The 22,306-nt window shown below is 36.9% G+C and overlaps 1 protein-coding gene across 1 annotated transcript in view; it reads right to left on the bottom strand.

Moving 5' to 3' along the window:
• The window catches only part of LOC102768004 (probable ATP-dependent RNA helicase DDX60), a 68,058-nt gene that overhangs the window by 34,066 nt on the left and 11,686 nt on the right, over positions 1-22,306 (bottom strand). The window contains exons 6-13 of the mRNA XM_015568568.1: positions 20,139-20,300; positions 17,920-18,078; positions 11,580-11,721; positions 10,506-10,661; positions 6,896-7,001; positions 6,325-6,440; positions 4,350-4,510; positions 1,139-1,397 (exon numbers count right to left, since the gene is read on the bottom strand). Of these exons, the coding sequence (XP_015424054.1) occupies positions 1,139-1,397; positions 4,350-4,510; positions 6,325-6,440; positions 6,896-7,001; positions 10,506-10,661; positions 11,580-11,721; positions 17,920-18,078; positions 20,139-20,300 (1,261 nt within the window). The remainder of the gene's footprint in view (positions 1-1,138; positions 1,398-4,349; positions 4,511-6,324; positions 6,441-6,895; positions 7,002-10,505; positions 10,662-11,579; positions 11,722-17,919; positions 18,079-20,138; positions 20,301-22,306) is intronic.

Genomic DNA, 22,306 nt, shown 5'->3' with positions numbered 1-22,306 from the left:
TTTGCAACCATAGTAAAACAAAGACTTATATTTTTGATATTTATTTTATATATTTAAATGCCATTTAACAAAGAAAAATCAACCCAAAAAATGAGTTCGCGTGTCACCTCGCGTGTATACGTGTCATAGGTTCACCATCACTGCTTTATGGTCATGCACATATAATCTTTTTATACTCACCACTGCTAATCTTTCCATACTTACCATTTTAAGGCTGTCTTTGATTTTACCTGTCTTCTAATCAACCTATGTTTAACAAATATTACCAAACACCTACTAAATGCTATAGAAGCTACAAAAGAAATTTAGTCTGTTATTATTCTTATTCTCCAGGAGGGTAAGCCACTGTTCATTCTGATTTCTCTTACAACATGTTGGTTTGGGAGAAACACCTAAACCAAGTCTCAGGCTTTCCACTGTAATGGAATCCACAGTGAAAGGATGACTTTGCTAGAGCAGATTGAAGTTAGTAGAATGAGAGTGTGGGGAGTAAAGAACCTGGTGACCCTGTGTTAAGCGGATTCAAGTGTGGAGAACCTCAAGACGGACATCAATTAACTTTACTCAGAACAATTGTCAGTTTGGAGATATGGCACATGATCATTTCACAGGCTATCAATTTACATATCTCTACCCAGTCTTATTTCTCCTTTACCTTCTTCTTCCCATCTGTTCTTTTCTTTTCTATTATCTATTATAGAAATTGCAAAGCAGAGTGCATGGAACCACAGCAACTTCTGGAAGAACTCAGTAAGATAATAAACATGATCCCAATTTTACCCAGAAAGAAAATGTTCATAATTCAGATATCAAAGATGAATGACAGATTCTCTCAGGGTGCCTCACCATCTTTGTGAGTTCCCTTAACCATTCCTACAACTTTGTAATTTCTTCAAACCTCTCTTTGATTTTAATTTGTTTATGAATGTGCTGAATATTTGCTACTGGGACCCTGTCTGAGATTTCGTTGCTCATTGATAAAATAGAGGGAAGGATACTTGGAGGAATGTTGTAAGGATAAAATCAGATAATGGGTCTAAAGCTTCTAACACAAATTTCCACTTACTAAGTGACTGTTATCATCATTCTATTTTAAAATTCTCCAATTCATCAAAATAAAAAACATAGGATCACATACCTTTTCCTTGGCTTCTACAATGTTCTTTCCATGCTTTCAAGCAGGCAGTTAACCCTACTATTTCAACTTGATATTTCACCAAGTTACTTTTACATGATTTCAAAAAATCTTCCAGGTTCTGTATTCCAGAGTTTAAATTCTCTTTCATTTCCTCCTCAATGGAGTGTGACAGAACACTCCACTTATTCTCTTCTTTTTGTTCTTCCTTGGCAAGTAATCTCTTTTTATTCTCTCTAGCAATTATTTCAGCCTTTGTCTCCTGCCCAAAAATGAAAAGAAACATATCATGAACAAGTTGGAAATATTCCAATATTTCATGAATGAGACAATATTTTTAAGTGTATATTAGTTTTTTGGACCATCATCCCATTCTTGAATAGGCACAATTTTAGTCTGTGTCTGTTTCTTAAAATTAAAGTCTCTTGTAATTGAAAACTTATGACATTTTAATTTAATGAGTATAAAGATTAGGTGATTTTCTAGGTTTATGAGTGATCTATATTATAAATCAAAGAGTAAATATAACAAAATCAGAAACACCAGGGCACTATTTTTTTCACGTCTTCATGCACTGGTTCCTGCTGCTGCCTCTAGAATTGGTTCCCTCTTGCATTCCTCCATGGCCACCTACTTGTCCCTCAAGGTATTTCTTCCATGAAGCCTTTCCTAATTCCCTTAAGATTAAGTTATGTATTCCTCCTCTTCCTGGGCAACTATGAAAGCACTCATCACATGTATTGTAGCTGTGATGTCACTTGTCATACTTCCTCTCTAGATTAATGTCCTTAAAACTGAGTTGTCTAGATGTTACAAGTCAAAATATTTAGTTTATAATATTTGATGAATGAATGAGGAATATAAAGAAAACAATGGAAAGAAATGGGAAAAAAAGCAACAGAAGTACGACTGATTTGCGCTATCTAGATATGCATTTCCAATTGACTTAAACACAAGATGGAGCCACTTTTACTAGATTTTTACCATTTAGGTTTATTAATATACAAAGGCAAGTTAGATAATTGCTGTAGTCGCAAGATAATTCTGACAAATCTTGCACTATTCTGGTCAGTCATGAAATTAATACTTAAACTTTGCCTATAATGAAGTCAATTTTAGTTGCCATCACTTTCTCAGTGTTTAATTCTAATCAATAAATATTGAGGTTTCCCGATGTTTTAATCTTCCAAATGTACTGTCTTGGGTTAACTCAGCATGGTTTTGTCTCAATAGGACAAGGATGTCCCTTGGCTCTTTGCCTTTGAAAATGATTTTTTCTTAAATATGTAGATTTATTACACTGCTGCCAAAAGATCACACTTATATAGTACTGAGGGTATTTAATTCCCATGAGGTTATTTAATTTCTAACAATATGGAAGAAAAAAAAGCATGGAATTTTTTTGTCTTTAGAACCTGTGCTATGTAATGAGGGTTTTTACAAACTTGACATTTTATCACCTCTCAAAAAAACAAAAGACAAAAACAAAAACGAAGAAGGTACATCTTGATAGCCCTAAATGAAGAAAGCTGTAATTGGATGTTCTCATTAATAAAATTGGCTATAAAAAATGTCATCATGACAAATAGAAAAATTATGACCACCTAGTTCGGCTTGGGGAAGCTGCTTTTTTACTATAAGAACAAATGTCCTCATTTCTTCATGGACTTCCTTTTTTAATTTCAGCTTTATTGAGACATACTTGGCAAATAACATTGTAAGATATTTAAAGTGTACATCCTGGTGATTGATATACATATACATTTTGGAAGGGTTCCCCACATTGAGCAAATTTACCCATTCATCACCTCACATATTTATTTATGGTTAGAACATTGAACATCTATTTTCTTAGCAAATGTCAATTATACAACACAATGTTATCAACTATACTCACCATGTTTTACGAGCTCCTCAGACATTATTTCTTTTAGAACTGAAAGTTTGTACCCTTTTACTAACCTCTCCCTATTTCCTCCAACTCCCAGCCCCCGGCAACTTTTCTACTATCTGTTTCTAGCAGTTTGACCTTTTTTTTCTTTCTTTTTTTTTTTCTTTTTTAGATTTCACATATAAGAATTGTTTGTGTGAAAATGCCATTGGAATTGTGATAGTGATTGTACTGAGTCTTTAGATTGCTTTTGGTAGTATGACATTTTAGTAATATTAATTCTTCTAGTTCATAGGCATAGAATGTCTTTCCATTTCCTTTTTTCTTTTTTAGTTTCTTTTATCAATATCTTATAATTTTCAGTGTACAGTTCTTTCACCTCCTTGGTTAAATTTATTTCTCAGTATTTTATTTTTTATTAAATCATCACCCAAGAATATGATTTTTATTGATTTTCTGACGGGGGGTGGAGAGAGAGAGAGAGAGAGAGAGAGAGAGAGAGAGAGAGAGAGAAATGAGAGAGAAACTTTGATCAGTTGCTTCCCATGTGCACCTCAACTAAGGATCGAACCTGAAACCTTAGCAACCTGGCCAGGCCAGTATTTTATTATTTTAAATGAAATTGAAAATGGGACTGTTTTCTTAATTTCTTTTTCTGATAGTTCATTGTATATAGAAACGCAACAGATTTTTGTTGCATTATTTTCCATATGAACAACTATAAACCTACTTTTGCCCCCACCCTATATGTCACTGTGCCAGGGGTGGGGCTTACTGCAAGAGTTATATCTCAGCTTCGTCTTCCTGTTTTATTGGGGGTTTTTCTCATTCACCCAATGTGTAAGAGTCCATTCAGCTAGCTTCTGGATTTCCTTCAGTGGGAATTTTAAAGGGAATAACTAAGCAAGGTATAAATTCAGTATGTCCATGGGAGGAGGTGAGTTCAGCCAACTCTCATATTGCCATCTTGAACCAGAACTCCCAAAGAGCTAGATATATTTTTACTGTTATCTCAATGATTTTACATCCAAGCCTTCAGTTTTATTTTTGTTAACAAATATATATATTTTAGATATGCAGATTAGAGCATCTTAGCAAGTAAATAAAATAATAGATGATCATATATATATGCATATATACTATATATGCATATATATGCATACTATATAGTATATATGCATATAGTATATATGCCCGTATATAATATATATGCCCATATATAGTATATATGCATAGCATTGTAAGAAACTACCAGAGACTGAACAAAATAGCTTAAAAAGAGGCAAAAAAGTAAAATATTTTGATAGAATTTATAGAACCTACATTTGCCTTTTTGGTCTTGGGTTTACTGAAATTCTTCTTTGGCTTGACATCTTGAGTTACAATGAGTTTGGGAGAGACTGATTCTAATGAATTTCCATAAAATCGCTGAAAAACTTGATACTTTTGCAGAGATTTAAGGTAATAAGGATCTCTAGGGTTTCCTGAAAAGGAAAAGACAAAATGTAATACAACTGCATTTCTTCAATAGTATTCTCACTAATTATTCACATCATCCCAATCTAACATGCACTTTCTTTTTGAGTTTGGAACAGTAACTTATTGTTCACTTTTGTTAAAGAGGGGATCTTTAACTCAGACTATCTCATCTGTAGGACAATTCCTTACTTTATTTAAAGGATATAAATGATAAAGCATTCTTTCATTATCTACCTCTCAAAACAAATATCAGGATGCTATGACAGATTCTAGGCATTCCCTTTGTCATATGTCTTGTGACTAAAGTTAAGAAAAGGAAAGTAGAGGCAGAGTCAAGAAGATAGCCATTTAGGATATTCTGGCTTTTTGCATCACTTAAAGGAAAAATCATTACTCCAGACCATAGTCACAGAATCAAGAGTTTGGAAGCTGAGAAAAAGTTACTCTATGGTAAAATCTAATAACAGAGTAAATCTTAACAGTCAAGATGTGACATACTCCCTTACCCAAGAATAAGTACAATACTCAAAGGGAATAACTACGGTAGTTAATTTTTCTATGTCTATCTACATATATCAAATCAAACCACTCTGAAGGATATTAATGGTTCATCTAAAACAGTGGTTCTCAACCTTCCTAATGCCATGACCCTTTAATACAGTTCCTCATTTTGTGGTGACCCCCAACCATAAAATTATTTTTGTTGCCATTTCATAACTGTAATTTTGCTACTGTTATGAATTGTAATGTAAATATCTGATATTTAGGATGTATGTTCATTGTTACAAATTGAACATAATTAAAGCATAGTGATTAATCACAAAAACAATATGTAATGATATATGTGTTTTCCGATGGTCTTAGGCGACCCCTGTGAAAGGCTGGCGACCCACAAGTTGAGAATCGCTGATGTAAAAGATCCGCTTGCATCTCGCAGGATCTTGTTAGTTGTTTATAGCAGGTTGATGACTATTTCGTATGAGCATGCTTACTATGCACACTCCTAGATTCTCCTGAAAGCAAGTTTTGTCAACTTGCAGGGAGGAGTGGGTATGAGCATAGAACAAAGGTGAAATGAATGATCCAAGGACACCAGATCCCTAATTCAGCCTCTGTTGATGTACTGCTAGTGCAGTGGTCGGCAAACTGTGGCTCGGCAAACCACGGCTCGTGAGCCACATGTGGCTCTTTGGCCCCTTCAGTGTGGCTCTTCCACAAAATACCAAGTTCTGAGCATGGGCCACGAAGTTTCAATCGCACTATATGTGCACGCCCACACATGGTATTTTGTGGAAGAGCCACACTCAAGGGGCCAAAGAGCTGCATGTGGCTCATGAGCCGTGGTTTGCCAACCATGGCACTAGTGGTTTTATGGGGCTCCATTTATAGTTCCTACCATCCTAAGCATGAAGGCAGATAAAATGATGGCACTTGTTAAACGTTGTCAATTGGGTGGTGTGAAAGCAACTGCAACTGCTTGAAAGACTATGGCCCTAATATTTTTGACATCAAGGAATACACAGAATTCTTTAATTATAAATTGTCTTTGCTTAAGACAGCTCCTAACTTTTGTGGGGACAAATGCCATCTTTGTGTGCTTCCTCCTAAGACACTGACATACCTATGTAGATATGACTGTCAGTAAACGAAATGGGACTCTTCTCTACCATTTTTACTGACATTCACCTACAGATTTTCTGGACTAGTCTTACTCAAGAAATATAATTTGTGGCACATAGTATGCTGATATTTCATTCTGAGATAAAAGACAGAGAATGAAATTGGTTTTAGTTTATTTCACCAGAGTCACAGAGCTCACCATTAAAAGAGGACTTTGCCCTATCATAATCATCACTAAGGGGTCTGTGAGAATGCCAATGTACAAGTTCATCAAATGCTTTATGTTTCACCAGTGAAGTTACAATCGGATCATCCCTATGAGATAAAAAGAAATATATTCATATTTTAAAGTACAGACATTTTAATATAACATAGATTATAATTTGCAATCATATTTTTTTAAAAAATTAAGCCCTCTTTCCTCTTTCTGTGATATGATATAAATAGTTGAACCCAAAGAGCAGTTTATTAGAGGCTTAATAATCCAGAATCCACTTGATGTTTTAAACAGTCCCATCAACGTCAAAAAATATTAATGAATTCATTAATTAAAAACATTCAGCTCGAGTGATTTTACTCTAAGATTAAAACCATGTTGATTTTCACCTAGTATTAATCAAAGGACGTTGATAAATTTGATATCAAACTCATATGTTTTACAAACACATATTATATCTAATATACTCTAATCTGTTATAGTTCAAAGAATCTTTAATGATTAATTATTCTACTCCATACAAGTGTTTATAAGGGCACTTTTGGCCTTATACCTCTTTAAGAAAGGCAAATCTTTCAAAATGTCACCAACAAATTTATCAACCATCTCTGATGACATTGGAATAAAACCCAAATTGGGCATCTTTTCCTTGGAGGTGTCTGCAAACAAAATATTAAGACAGGGTCAAATGCGAAACTTTCATACAGGGCTATTACACATTATTTTCTAAAACTTTACATTAAAAAAACATTTTTCATTGATCTTATTCACATTTATTAAATTCCAGGCCTTCCTAGAAAGGTATTTCCTGCATCAAAACATTTTGGAAAACCATAGGATATAAACAAATAGATATCATTTAAGTAGGTAGGTGGGCAGGAAAATATCAGACATATCACATGCATGCCACATATATATGATAGTTGGCAAATAAAAGCTTTTATTTAGTATCCGGTTCATAATTCTAGGTAACCTGCCATTGCTCTGCTCATCACCCCTCGGTGTTCACTGTTTCTATCTTTGCCGAATCCCTTCCTGCCTGAGCTCTACAGCTCTCTGCCTGAGCACTTCTTATCTTATGGTCCATGTGGAGCAGTGCTAAGAATTTAATGCTCCACAGTAGTCCTCAACCAAAGGCTGAGAGTCCCAGTATAATGGAACCATAGTTGCCCACAGTGGAAATCTATTCATTAACTTGTCCTGCATTTATTTTCCTCTCTTCCTTATCTAATCTTACCACTAACTGATTTGATCTTTCTGGGATCAATAGACTACTGGCACTTTAGTTTCTGCCTGGTGAAATTTATCCTGACAGAAGGGAAGGGGAAAGATATATATATTCTCTCTCCATGTCATGAAAAATATCCTTATATCAATACATCCTAAACCCCATTAGCTTTTGTTGTCATTCATTCTGGGATCATTTTCTTCTTCCTGAAATTCATCAAACAGAAATATCATCAGTGATGCTTTGATGATGGGTAAATCAGTTTTGTATTTCTGAAAATATCCATATTACTCCTTCATTCATAAACTATATTTTAAGAATTACATATAATGTCACTCTATTCTGACTTCTATTATCATTATTATTGAAAAAGTCTATTACTAGACTTTCTGTTCTTTTATAAATAATTAATTCTTTTTAAGATATTTATTTCTATATTCTACAATTTTATTCTATTGTTTCAAGTGGGTGTATTTGCCTAAGAGTGTGAATATCTACGTTTAATTTATTCCACTTGGGATTCATAATACATTCTGAATGTGCAAATTCTTATCTTTCATCAATCCAAGCAAATGCCCAACCTTGATCTCTTCAATTATTTCCCAACCCACATTGACTCAATCTCTCCTTCTGAATCTCTAAATGAATGAAAGGTTGACTTCTTCATTCTATCCTTCATATATATATATATTAATCCTCATCCAAAAGTATGGTTACTGATTTGAAAGAGAAGGGAGGGGGGAATAGGAAGAGGGAGGGAGGGATGGAGGGAGGGAGAGAGAGAGAGGGAGAGGGGGAGGGGGAGAGAGAGAGAGAGAGAGAGAGACATTGACGTGAGAAAGCACTTCCTGTATACGCCTGGACCAGGATCAAACCCACAACCTTCTGATGTACAAGATGACGCTCTAAACAAGAGCCACACCAATCAGGGCTTCTTCATATATTTTTATATTTATTATTTATTTTTGTTTTTGTTTTTTATTTATTTATAAATTGTTTTCCAGTTTTATTGAAGTGTAATCAACATATAGCTGTGTAAATTTAAGGTGTAAAATGTGTTAATCTCTAGTGCTATGTAATTCTTTTGATCAATTTCTAGTTCACAAATTCTCTTTAGCAAAATTCAATCAGCTTCTTAACTCATCTGTTGATAATATTTTCATTTCTAAAAGTTTGGTTATTTTAAAATGAAAATGATGTTTTATAGTATTTTATTTTCTCATGTGTCAAGTCTCATATTTTATTTTTTTAAATATATTTTATTGATTTTTCACAGAGAGGAAGGGAGAGAGATAGAAAGTTAGAGACATCGATGAGAGAGAAACATCGATCAGCTGCCTCCTGCACATCTCCCACTGTGGATGTGCCCGCAACCAAGGTACATGCCCTTGACCGGAATCGAACCTGGGACCTTTCAGTCCGCAGGCTGACACTCTATCCACTGAGCCAAACCGGTTTCGGCTCATATTTTATATTTTAAAACATTTAAAACACATATATAGCATATTTTAGATTTGGTAATTATAAAATCTGAAGTATTTAAGAGTTCTCGATTTTTTCTCTTATTGTTTTTCTTAGGGCTTATTTCCTTTGTTGTTTGAAAATTTGTATTTACACTAATATTTGGCAGAAAATCCTGTAAACTAAGGTGGCTTAGAGTTATCTGCTAACACAGTTAATCAGAGCCCCAAATGCTTGGGAGGGCAGATCAATAACCAGAAACTCTCAGTGATTTACTTGCCATTACCCAGGGAGCAGACTTTCTTTATTTTAGGCCCCTGGGATTTCCATTTTGTTGTTTTCAGCTTAGCTATAATTATATAAAAAGACTAGAGACCCGGTGCATGAAATTCGTGCACTGGGCGGGTGGGGTTCCCTCACCCCAGCCTGCCCCTCAGTCCGGGAGCCCTCAGTGGATGTCCTACTGATGGCCACAGTCTGGCAGCAGAGGCTTGGAGCAGGCATCGTGTGTGTGTGTGTGTGTGTGTGTGTGTCCACTGGCTGGTCTGCCCCCAGCCACATTGGAGGTTCTGAGTAGGCACTGCGTGTGTGTGTGTGTGTGTGTCTGCTGGGGACCTGGCACCAGCCACACCATGGAGGCTTGGAGCAGGCGCCCCTCTCTGTTGATCTTTCAGGCTCCTGGCCTCCACTGCTTGTTGTACTCTCCCTTGAGCTGTGGCCAGCATGAGGTGTTGCCTGCAGGCTGCCCTTTCCTGCTCTGGGATCACCGCTGGCGACCCAGGAGCAGGCCTTGCTGGGTGCTGCCTACAGGCCGCATTTTCCTGCTCACTGATCGCTGGATCACCAGGGCACCCGGAGTCAGGCCCTGCTGGGTGCTGCCTGTGGGCAGCACTTTCCTGCTCTCTAATCGCCATGGGGTCCCGACAGGGGGCTGGTTTTAGGTGGCACGGGTCTTAGGGGACACACAGGGGTCCTGGCTGGGGGCGGGGCTGCACACAGGGCCCGGATGGAAGCTCGCACTGTCCCGCCCTGCCTGCAGTATGCAAATTAGTCGCCATCTTTGTTGGTGGCTAATTTGTATATCACGCTGATTAGCCAATGGGAGGCATAGCAAAGGTACGGTCAATTACCATCTTTGTCTATTATTAGATAGGATGTTTGGTATCTCAATGGTTGGCCATAAGAGATTATTATCACTTGATCTATATACTGTCAAATTAATGAAAATGGCAGTAACCTATGTCTGGCTTTTTTTTTTTATAACAACATTAGTTACAAGCAAAACATATAACATTTCTAAACTATAATCATAGCATATCACCCTGATGAAATGACAACAAGGGTAATTTATTATTAAACTGCATAGTGCCAGAAAAGTATTTATATTTGCAGCATTTAGGTAGTGGTACTTTCAAAATATTTTCAGAGAAATGATGCTTTATATATATTTCAGATTAACTTAGAGTGTTATTACCTTTTATTGGTACTGGGTCCTTTTTAAGAAAATTAAGTTGTGTTGTTCTCAGAGGAAATGGCTTTCCAACATCAAACTTTCTGACCAACTTTGATACAGCATCCCAGAGATATTCATAATCTTTCATAATGTCATTTCCCAAATTCAAATGTAGGCCTAAATAATAGTTTAAAATACTAACTGTTAAAAGTCATTCACACATATGCAGAAACATGCATTTTTATTAAATTCATAGATCTCTGAAATACTTGTCAAACAGTAAAATTTTCAGTGGGTTCTACACTGCACCTATATGAAAATGGTCTCTAGATTGACTATGATATTGAAGATTTAAAATTTTATCTTGTCCTATTTTATAACAAGTATTAAAGGTATGACTATCTTAACTAACAATAACAGATGATGCATATCTAGTTATCATTTAAGGTAATAAAAATGTTAGGTCACACAGAACATTACAATCAATAAAACTGAATAAAAACTATGATTTTTCAGAAAATGTATAGAGGATTGCTAAACTTATATGTAGCCAATTTATTTCAATGCTTGCAATATGAAAGAACCAAATCATAGGGGGTCAAAGAAACATCAATAATGCCCAGCTGTAGTTCTCTTAGAATGTTTTATTTTTTATTATTAAGGAGCAACAGAAAAGTTATTCTAAGAAAATAAGTCAAAGAAAGAAAAACAAATCAGATATTACAAATGCATAAATCAGCTTTATCTTTTGAAAAATATTCCTTAAATATCTAATAGTAAATGATGATATTAATCAGAGTAAATATTATGGGAAAAAGTTATGCATTTATTTAAATGAAAAATTAAACTTAAATTACCAATCTTTTTTCAAAAAATATCTGTGGAATAATATTAAATTAAAAGAAGTTTTAAAATACAATACCCACTTAAACTGCAACTACATAAAACATATACATGTATAAACAAAGATTGGAAGGAGAGTTATTGTTATGTTATATATTGGAAATATAGGGAAATTATTTTTGAAGTTTTAAATTTTTTACATTGTTTATCTCTGGATGAAAGTATAATTATTACAATATGCTAAGATAGTACCTTGAACATTTTCATTTTCATAGTAAAAAGCAATATTCTTCAACAAAAGCTCATCACTTAAGTCACAAAGGTGAATTAAATTCAGATTCCAAAATTCAAAAATGTTTCTATTATTTAGGATGAAATATTCACACCACTTTCTCTGAAAATTGGAAATTAAAAAAACCAAGTTATTGACAATTTCCATATTAGCAATAAGCTATAACATGACTTGAAAATGTCTGTAACCCAACAGATAGGCAAATTGGCAGGGCTCTTTCCAATTCTTATTAGCGTAAACCCTTTCAATCTGGGTAGTTATGAATAATTTATACCTTAAAAGTCAAAGTATAAATAAAATTAAATTGACCAAAAAAAATGAGTTTAGTGTAGTTCCTTATTCTGAAGCAGAGAAGTCCATATTTAACTCTTACTACCCTTTTTTCCATGCTTTCAATATGAAAGAACAGAGTCCCAACGCTTTAGAAATATTTTTGCTTTCAAATGTGCCTCTGTTCTTTACTTAGGTTTTAATGTTTTCCAATTTTACTTTCAGGTCAAAAGAGCATTTGGTTGTTCAGGGACCTAGAAGATGCTGAATCCTTCAAACTCAAAGATTCTCATTTGTCTACACCAGTGGTCGGCAAACTGCGGCTCACGAGCCACATGCGGCTCTTTGGCCCCTTGAGTGTGGCTCTTCCACAAAATACCACGTGCAGGCGCGCATGTACAGTGCGACTGAAACTTCGTGGCCCATGCGCAGAAGTTGGTATTTTGTGGAAGAGCCACACTCAAGGGGGCAAAGAGCTGTATGTGGCTCGCGAGGCGCAGTTTGCCGACCACTGGTCTACACTGATGTCCACCTACCAGGTTGATGATCTGGGGCTATGTTCCCACCTAACACAGACAGAATGTCTTCACTGACCACACTTAGTTCAGGGAAGTGTATGAGGAAGCAACCTCAGCAAGTGAGAGTCTAGTCATCCCCTCAGTCAATACTAGTGTTGGGAGAGTTAAGTTCCAAGGAGGAAAACTGAGGCTTCTCTGCTCCACACTTGACTGATGAGTTTAAAACATAAGAGCAAGAGCAAGGGTTTAAAGCATGGGGAGAGGGAAAAACAAGCATCCCCATTATGAAATCAACCAAGATCTCTAAAACAAAGAAGCCTGGGGGTGAGGGTTGGCAGGGGGCACCCTGGTATTTTATGTAGTTCTGTGGCCTGCAAAGTGTTTATTAGAGATAGCCACTTGCAGTGGATGCTTGTTTGAAGTGAATGCCTGGGCAATCAAAGCCTAATTCAGATACAGTACTTAGATTACAAAAAGAAAATCAACTTTCAGAGTTTACAGTTGTTTGTGGTGATGCTGGTATAAACAAACCGACTGCACTGCTAGCATAGTTCTCAGAGAGGAGCAAATTTAAACTACAATGAGATATCGCTTCACACCTTCCAGAATGGCTACCATCAATGAATCAACAGCCAATAAGTGCTGGCAAAGATGTGGAGAAAAGGGAAACCTGGTGCACTGTTGGGAATGCAGACTGGTGCCGCCACTGTGGAAAGCAGTGCGGAGTTTCCTCAAGAAATTAAAAGTGGAACTGCCTTTTGACCCAGAGAACACACTTCTGGGAATATACCCTAAGAATCATGAAACACCAATCAGAAAGAATAGATGCACTCCTATGTTCATAGCAGCATATTTACAATAGCTAAGATCTGGAAACAGACCAGTGCCCATTAGTAGATGCGTGGATAAAAAAAGCTATGGTACATTTACACAATGGGATACTAGGCAGCTATAAAAAAGGACTCTTACCTTTAGCGACAGAATGGATAGACCTGGAGATTATTATGCTAAGCAAAATAAGCCAGTCAGAGAAAGACAAATAAATGCCATATGATCTCACTTATATGTGGAATTTAATGAACAAAATAAACTCATGAATAAAATAGAACCAGAGGTATAGATACATGGAACAGACTGACAGATGTCATAGGGAAGGGGTGTGTGGGGGACTGGATGAAAGAAGGTAAAGAGATTAGCCAGAGGACATGTATGCATAGTGCATGGACACAGACAACAGTGTGGTGATGACCAGAGGGAGGGGGGGCCTGGGTGGAGGTAGGCAAAGGGGGTAAAATGGGGGGGGGGGAACATCTACAATAGTGTCAACAATAAAAAAGTATAGTCATACAATCACGGTGGTAGGCTACCATCTAGGTTTATTAAGTGCATTCTATGATGTTCATATAATGAGGAAATCGTCTGATAATGCAATTCTCAGAACTATCCCCATAGTTATGCAAAGCATAACTGAAGAACACTAAAGAGATTCCACACAACTACAGAGCAGTGGTTCTCAAACTTCAGCATAAACCTTAATTAGAAAGGATGTTAAATAAAACACATGTTTCTAGGCACCATCCCCAGCGATTGATTTAATAGGTCTGGAGTCAAGCCTAAAAATTTGTACTTCTATCAAGTTCCCAAGAAATGTTTCTGCTGTTGGTCAGGGGGCCATACTTTGAGAAGCAATGCCATGTAACAGCCTGCCCCACCAATCCTTTCCCATAATACCACTGAGTAAATAGTACTATGTGAAAACAGTACAGCAACTGCTTCTCATTTTATTCACTTCATACAAGAAGCACCTGTGTGGTCTCTGAATGTCAAGATTTGAGTAAGCATAAAACTCTCCCTTCCATTTTCTTGGCTGTTTTCTCCAGAAGCCTCAGAATAAGCCCTTTATTATGAAACTAGAGACCCAGTGCGCAGATTCGTGCACCGTGGAGTCCCTCAGCGTGGCCTGCGGGGAATGGGACAAAACTGGCAGTCCAATGCCGCCTGCTGCTTCTGCCTGCAGTTCCTGCTCATCCTGGCCCTGCTGCACCTGCCATGGGCTCACGCCCAGTCAGTCCCAATCGGGAGAGGCCCATGCCTGACCTGCATTGAGCATCTGCCCCCTGGTGGTCAGTGCGCATCATAGTGACCAGTCGACCGGTCATTTGGTCACTTAGGCTTTTATATACGTAGATTTTCAGAGGCTATCTGAAGTTATCAAGATAAAGCATAGAGAATGGGAAAAAGCAGAAGTTTGCTTGCCTATGGAGTAATCAGAAAGCAGAGTATATTGGGAAAGGAAGAGGTTTGGAAGCTGGACATAGATGAAGTTAGATTCCAACTTGATCATTTATTAGTTGTGCTAATTGGCCATTTAACCTCTCTGAGCCCAAGTTTTTTATGTGTAAAGTGAGAACATAAGAGGAGTGTTATGGATGAATGAGGTAACATAGGTCCACACAAAGCTGGTGAAGGATAAATAGTAGCTATTCCTACTGTAATCCATGCATCCTAATTAAAGAAGGGAATCCACCTCTGTCCAAAGACATCCCCTAGATCCCACCCCCCTCACCTTAATTTCCCTGTATTTTCATCCTACCTTCTCTTAATTTCTATAATCAGCATCTAAGTATGTTCAATCATTGCCATTTTATTTATCAATTTTTAATCTTTTTTAAAAATATATTTTTATTTGTTTCAGAGAGAGAAGGGGGGAAGGAGAAATAGTAACATCAATGATGAGAGAAAATCATTGATAGGCTGTCTCACGCTAGCCCCCTACCAGGGAACAAGCCCACAACCCAGGCATGTGCCCTGACTGGGAATTGAACCATGGTCTCCTGTTTCATGGGTTGACACCCAACCACTGAGCAACACTGGCTGGGCAATCTTTGCCATTTTAAAAGTGTATTTAATTGGCCCACTTTCCTCTCCAACTTTATCTAATGTCACTGTCCTTATTCTCAACTTCTTACATATAAATTACTTTTCACCTATATTTTCTCCCTTCCACTCACTACCGAATTCATTTTAACAAACATTGTGCTTCCCACCACTCCATTAATAGGTCTCTTAATTATGATCAACAGTAAGCTCTAGGCCATTTAACCCAATGTATTAATTTTAGTTCTCAACCTCCTACAATTCTCTACAACATTTCCACTGACATTCAGAACAATCCATTCTCCTAGGTTTCCTTCCTATTCATCTAAGCAGCTTTTTCTCAGTATCTTTGTCAGTATCTCAACCTTTTCTTAACTATTTATTATGAGAACTAGAGGCCCGATGCACGAAATTTGTGCACTCGGGGATGGGAGGGATCCTGTGCCCTCTCACAGTGTGGGTGCCCCGCAATCGACCTCCCCAAAGACATAGGCCTTGCCCACTCACATGCGCCCACTGCGTACACAGCCTCCTGGTGATCGCTCGTTGCGGCGTGAAGGCATCACGACATGAGGGCGTGATGACCACATAGGCTTTTATTAGTATAGATATCTCAGGTCTCTGCTTAGGCTATCTTATCAAATCTCTCTCCCAAAATAATTTCATCCACAAGATAGCATTAATTGATATCAATCGATCTAGTTGGATATTTCATTGGCACCTTAAACTCAGTATTTCCAAAATTGAACTCAGGATCTTCCTCTGGAGGGTCCTTCGTACAGTACAATGGTGTCACCCACCCGCCAAATGCTCAATCTAGAGAATTAGAGTCACTTGACTCCTTCCTTTACCACATGTCCCACACTCAATCACTAAACTTGTCAATTCCAAAACTTAACTCTTGGATTTGCCTGCTGCTTTTCATCCTTTTTTTCCCACTTCCTTAGTCCCTAACATTATCAACAGTTATATGAACTAATAGTCATCGACCTGGTGTCCCCAAATCCAATGTTGTGCATCTACAATGTTATCTCTGCATTACAAGCCAGAGAAAATTTTGAAAATGGAAGTGCCACTCATCTGCTTGACATTCAACCAATCAGTTGGTTCTCATTGTGTTTACAACCAAGTTTTATCTCCACTCCCTTAACAGATCTACAGAGTTCTAAATGATTTACTTCTTAACCACTCTTCAGCTTTCCCATAGTCTTTCTATTCCAGTTACACTTCATGAAGTTCAGTTCCTTGGTCATGCCATCCTCAGGGTAATCATGCATGCTGTTTTATCGTCTGGAATCCAGTTTTCATCCTCTCTTCAACTTGCTAAGTCCTACGCATCCTTTAAGACTTGGGTTACTTCTCTTCATTTCTTAAGAGAAGCCATCCTTTTCAGACTGGGTAGAGTTCTTCTGTGATCATATTCTAAACCAGGGGTCTTCAAACTATGGCCCGCGGGCCATATGCAAATACAAATATTGTATTTATTCCCGTTTTGTTTTTTAACTTAAAAATAAGATATGTGCAGTGTGCATAGGAATTTGTTCATAGTTTCTTTTTAAACTATAGTCCGGCCCTCCAACAGTCTGAGGGACAGTGAACCGGCCCCCTGTTTAAAAAGTTTGAGGACCCCTGTTCTAAACCATCCTATAGTCCCTCTTTCATAGTAATTTAAAAAATTCACTATCTGTCTTTGCTGCAAAATGTAACTCTATGAAGGTGGTGGGGTGGAAGGAGTAAGTGTTGTCTCATTTTTTTCTCACTGTAGTCCCAGTGATTCACACAATTCATGTGCATTAGATAAATATGTATGGACTGGCCTCCTAACTAATTGGGATATAGTATCAAAATCATTTTTTTAAAGCCTACATCAATTGATCCACTAATCTCATTGCTGGATATCTCCAAATTAAAGGGAAAGGTTTATACTTAAATAACCTAGAGAATAGCAGCATCTATAATACAATATTTAAACCTCCTAATATCCCATAATAGAGAAGTGGGTAAGTAAAATGTGGTACATCCATTAAAAAAATAACTGGTAGCCATTTAAAAAATGATGCTAAGAATGTGAAAGAAAACAGAAAAAATATGTGAAAAAAATATATAGATTTCCAATGTTAGAAACAATAACAAATAACAGAAAAATCTAGGCATTTAAAATAAAAAAATAAACCAAAATATCAATAATTGCCAAAATTGACTAAATGGTGGGTTTTTCTGTTGTTTTTGCTTTCTATTTTCTTAAAGTCTACACATTTTCTATAACTATCCTCTATAATAGGCAAAAATAATACCCTATTACACTTACTTATTCAATTCCTCTCAAGCGCAGAACACAATGGTCACCAATCCCTTATAGTTGATAACACACAAAAAAACTAATCTTGACAGAGATTAAAAGAAGGAAAATAGATTTTTTTCCTTAGACTCAATATACAGAATGTTGTCTGTTATGACTACCAAAGAGAGTAGTTGGAATTAGGAAGTGATTTGATTTAGGCCATTTGACTTTTAAAGCCCCCACAGGGCTGACATGGTTCTCATATAAGTCTAGTTTTGCAGGTGGTTGTGGTTCTATATAGATGAAACAGTTGAAACAAAAAGTAAATAATAAATTAACAAAGAACATATTTACCATTTTTAGGAAAGTCTGAATGTCCTCGATCCAATCGGAAGTGATGACTCTGGTACAAGCTCTTTGAGAAAGAGGTAAGTGGAGTAGAAAAACCACACTGAGACAATGCAGCTTACACAGATCTTCCATCCATCGCAGGCTTAAGCAATCGCCTTTCACCTGCATAAAACGAAGAAGGTAAGCCAGCGCCCAGTGGCTGTGAGAGACACACACGGCACCACAGCAGTAGCTAGCCACATTCAATTTTGAGAAAGTTCTTTTCTTCACACATAAACTTGGCTGAGTTTATACAGATGTGAGGTAAGGGGGGCAGGGAACTGCCAGTTCAATAGCAGTTTGCATAAAAAGCATTTTTTAGTATTCTCAGTTAAGCCAACCTTTACACGAAATGACCAAACAGCTAATGAAGTAATGATCCTGCAAGACTCAGCACTGACAGAACCACACATTCAATACTCTAGTCTGGCCCTAGCTGGTTTTGCTCAGTGGATAGAGTACTGAAAGGTCCCAGGTTCAATTCTGGTCAAGGGCACATGCCATGGTTGCAGGCTCGATCCCCAATAGGGGGCAGCCAATCAATGATTCTCTCTCATCATTGATGTTTCTATCTCTCTCTCCCTCTCCTTTCCTCTCTGAAATCAATAAAAATATATTTTTAAAAATGCTCTAGTCTGTCCAACACATCACATTTTAAAAGTTACATTGAAAATTACTAGAGTGAGGAAACCAGGACATTTCTAAAACACTTATCGAATTAGAAAAAGGGTTAAGTGGACATATTTAACATGATAGGACAAAGACCTCAAAGCCATCTCCAAATTTACAAAACTAAGACTTGTTTCAGAGTATCTCCAAAGGAGAAATAGGGTCTAAAGGTAGAAATTCCAGAGAGATACATTTGGTTTAGTATCGTTTTTCTGATAACAATTTAAAATGGCCGGCCTAATCATGTACAAATATTTTACTAAGAACATATAGGTGGGGCAAAAGTAGGTTTATAGTTGTGAGTTAAGCAAAACACACAGTCTCTTTTTCTTTTTTTTTTTCTAATCCTCACCCAAGGATATTTTTTTATTGATTTTTAGAGAGAGAGGAAAGGAGAGAAAGAAAAACATCAATCAGTTGCCTCAGGATACCCCTCCCCCTTCATGGGGGATCAAACCCACAACCTAGGTATGTGCCCTGACCGGGAATCAAACCCACCATCTTTTGATGTATATGATGACATTCCAACCAACGGAACCATCCAGCCAGGGCAATGTTTATGCTTGTATTATTATTCATTAATTATTGTATTATTTACTGTTATATTTTCCATGCTAATAACTATAGAACTACTTTTGCCCCACCCTGTATTCAAGCAGATATTGAAAAGCCAAATATTATATAAAGGATGCTAGGTTAAAGATAATAAGCACTGCTCATTTCTAAAATTGTAGGAGAGAGACACAAACTTCATGTTTCTTTAATAAGAATACTTAACCAATAATCCCCCAGCACTCAAACTGTTTACAAAATAGTATGTGTACAAATGTGTGTGTCTGAGAGTGTGTGTCTGTGCCTATGTATGTGTGCACAAATATATAGGGATAACTATTTAGTTGAGAGCAAACCTATACTGGTCAACATATTCTTAATGAACTCTATCAACCATCAAAAGGTTAAGATTTTTAGTGTCTCTCCAGCGAGGATGGCACTAAGATATTCTTTCAAAATACAGTTTGGTATCATGGAACTTGAACAAGACAGACCCAGGGTCAATCCACACTGCTCTTTAATACCTTTGGTTTAAGGAATGTTACCTGCAATATCTGAACCTCAGTGTTCTCATATGTGAAAAGGGATCATAGTACCTCCCTTGAGAATATAATGACATTGAGGCATATAAAGTGCCCAGAACTCTGCAAGATTGTAAGCTCTCACCAAGTACTAATTTCCTTTTTCATTTCCCCTTCCTCTGGCTGGTTGGACAAATTTGATTAAATATGTAATGAGGGAAACATCTGCATAGTAAAACACTAAATCTTATAGTGGCACAATGCGTGTTTTTTAATAAACAAAATCTAGATTTGTTTATATAAACAATTTGTATATAATTTGTATATAAATAAATTAAGGAAATAAGTGAATACCAAATGGAAGAAATGGTAGATGGAAATCAATAGAATTTCAAAAGTTGAGAGCAATGGTGTTTCACAGTAAAGTGATAACAATCACACCTGTTGGATGTTAGTTTCCTGACCAGAGGTGGTCTTCTTTCTGTTTTCTAAAAAGTCACGGTACATTCTCAGGGTCAGGGAGCATGAAGTAACACAAAGAACACGCCGAATGTCAGATCCTTCTGGCCAGAGTTGCTTAAGCAGAGAAATTATTTCGGATGCCTGTCACAGAAGGAAATTGTAAAATGTCATGGTGCTTACAAAAATGTTTATTCATAAGTGATCTTACTAGAAGAAATCATACAGAAAAGGATAGATTTGACCACATGAAACTATAAATATTTCTATTAAAAACTATAAACATTTTAATGAGAAAATCCAACAAATATTTCAGTGAAATCCTTAAACATTTAAATGTGTAAAGAGTGCCTATAAATCAGTAAGAAAATATCTGAACTTTTAATAAGACATGAGCAGATAATGCACAAAAGAAACACAAATATAATAAAAGAAAAAATGTTTAATCTCTTTAGTAATAAAAAGAACAATTAGATGTCATATTTTTACTTTCAAGTTAGCAAAGTGTATTTTAGTGATAATAGCACTGAAATGTGATGCCATTTCTATCATAGTTTCTCGTAGTTTGCTAATGATAATATGAATAGGTACAGAATTACTGCAAAGCTATTTGGCAGTACTTATGATTATCATTAAATATGGTGAAGCTTTTTTATTGGCCGTTCACGTTCTAAATCTAGGTTGGGTAAATAATACAAAATGTGTAACAAGATTTATGTACCAAGATGTTCACTACAAAGTTATTTGTAAAAGCCAATTTTCAAACAATTTAAAAGTTTAGCATTAGGGAATTATTATGCATCCAGTAAAAAATAAAAATTGTGAAGAATTTTTTATAACTAAAAAACGTGTAAATAATAACATTAATTTAGAAAGTGAATAAAAAGGATATATGTAATATGTCTCAATTGTATAACAATACATAGAACACCATTGAAACAATATATTTTTTAAAATGTGACTTTCTACCTCTAAGTGGAAAAACTATGTGTAAAAATGGTATAATGAGTATGAAAGGTTTTCAGAGAAATAACATTATGACACACTGAAATCTAGATACACTTCTATTAATGAAATTTAAGTCTCCCCATATTCCAATATGAGGCATTGTATTACTCACAGGAAATATTTATATTTTTTTATTTGTCTTTATTGTTGAGAGCATTAAAGATGTCCTCTTCCCCCTCCATTTCTCCTTCCACCCCACTCCCCAGGCCTTCACCACATTTTCCTAAAATCCTATCATACGCACATAGATATATAGTTTTGTGGGATTTCCATGTAGCTAAAAACAATAGAGTCTATAGTAACCTGCTTCCTAAAAAATATTAAACATTTTATTTATATCTATAAATATTCTTCACAAAGTCATCCACTCAGAATTAAGAAGACAGACTAGTGATACTACAAAATAACTGTATAAGGGAACCATTAACAGATTCCAGCTCTACAATCCCTCTTGCTCCTGAACCCCACTTGCCTTAAATCAAGGCTTTGTAGTGACCAAAGGGAGACTGACCAAAAGTGCAGAAAACATAAAGGAGAAACATTGGTGAAAAGTGAACTGGAAGAACCACCAGCATTAAATCTACCCCAGTCTGAAAATACAATAAATGGTAACCAGGTAGCACAGAACACAAATTACAGAAGACAAATTTCAAATGACTGGTCTGCACAACTTATAGCATCAGATGGCATATAAAAGGGCCAGGCACACGATTTAAAGAGACAGACTGGGTGCATAAGGGCCAATATAACCTTGAAAAGATAGGAACTACTTACTGAATAGGAGTCACTTAAAGGAACAATCTTCTGAAAACACAGCTCTGGGTCCTTGGCAGATCACCCCTGCACCCAAGCCTCGGGCCACCCCTGCCTCAACCAGGCCTCCTGCCTCCCCCGGGGAGGCCTCCTACGTGTGCCTGTGCGCCGGGGGCTTCTCGGGGCCCCACTGGCAGACGGGGCTGATAGAGAAGTCAGCAGGGGACCTGGACGCACTGGCCTTAGATGGACAAACCGACATCGGTATCTCGACGCTGTGACCAGAGCGAGAAGGCGCTGCAGAGCGACCACTTGGAGCTGAGCCTGGCACCGAGGCCATGCAGGGAGGCGCAAGGCCTGGGAGCGGGCCGACCCCTGGCGCTGGCCAC

This window comes from Myotis davidii, unplaced genomic scaffold (genome assembly GCF_000327345.1).
Source record: "Myotis davidii unplaced genomic scaffold, ASM32734v1 scaffold392, whole genome shotgun sequence".
NCBI classification, from domain to species: domain Eukaryota; kingdom Metazoa; phylum Chordata; class Mammalia; order Chiroptera; family Vespertilionidae; genus Myotis; species Myotis davidii.
Note: the sequence above shows the minus strand (reverse complement) of the source record. Positions and strands in the feature narration are given on the sequence as shown.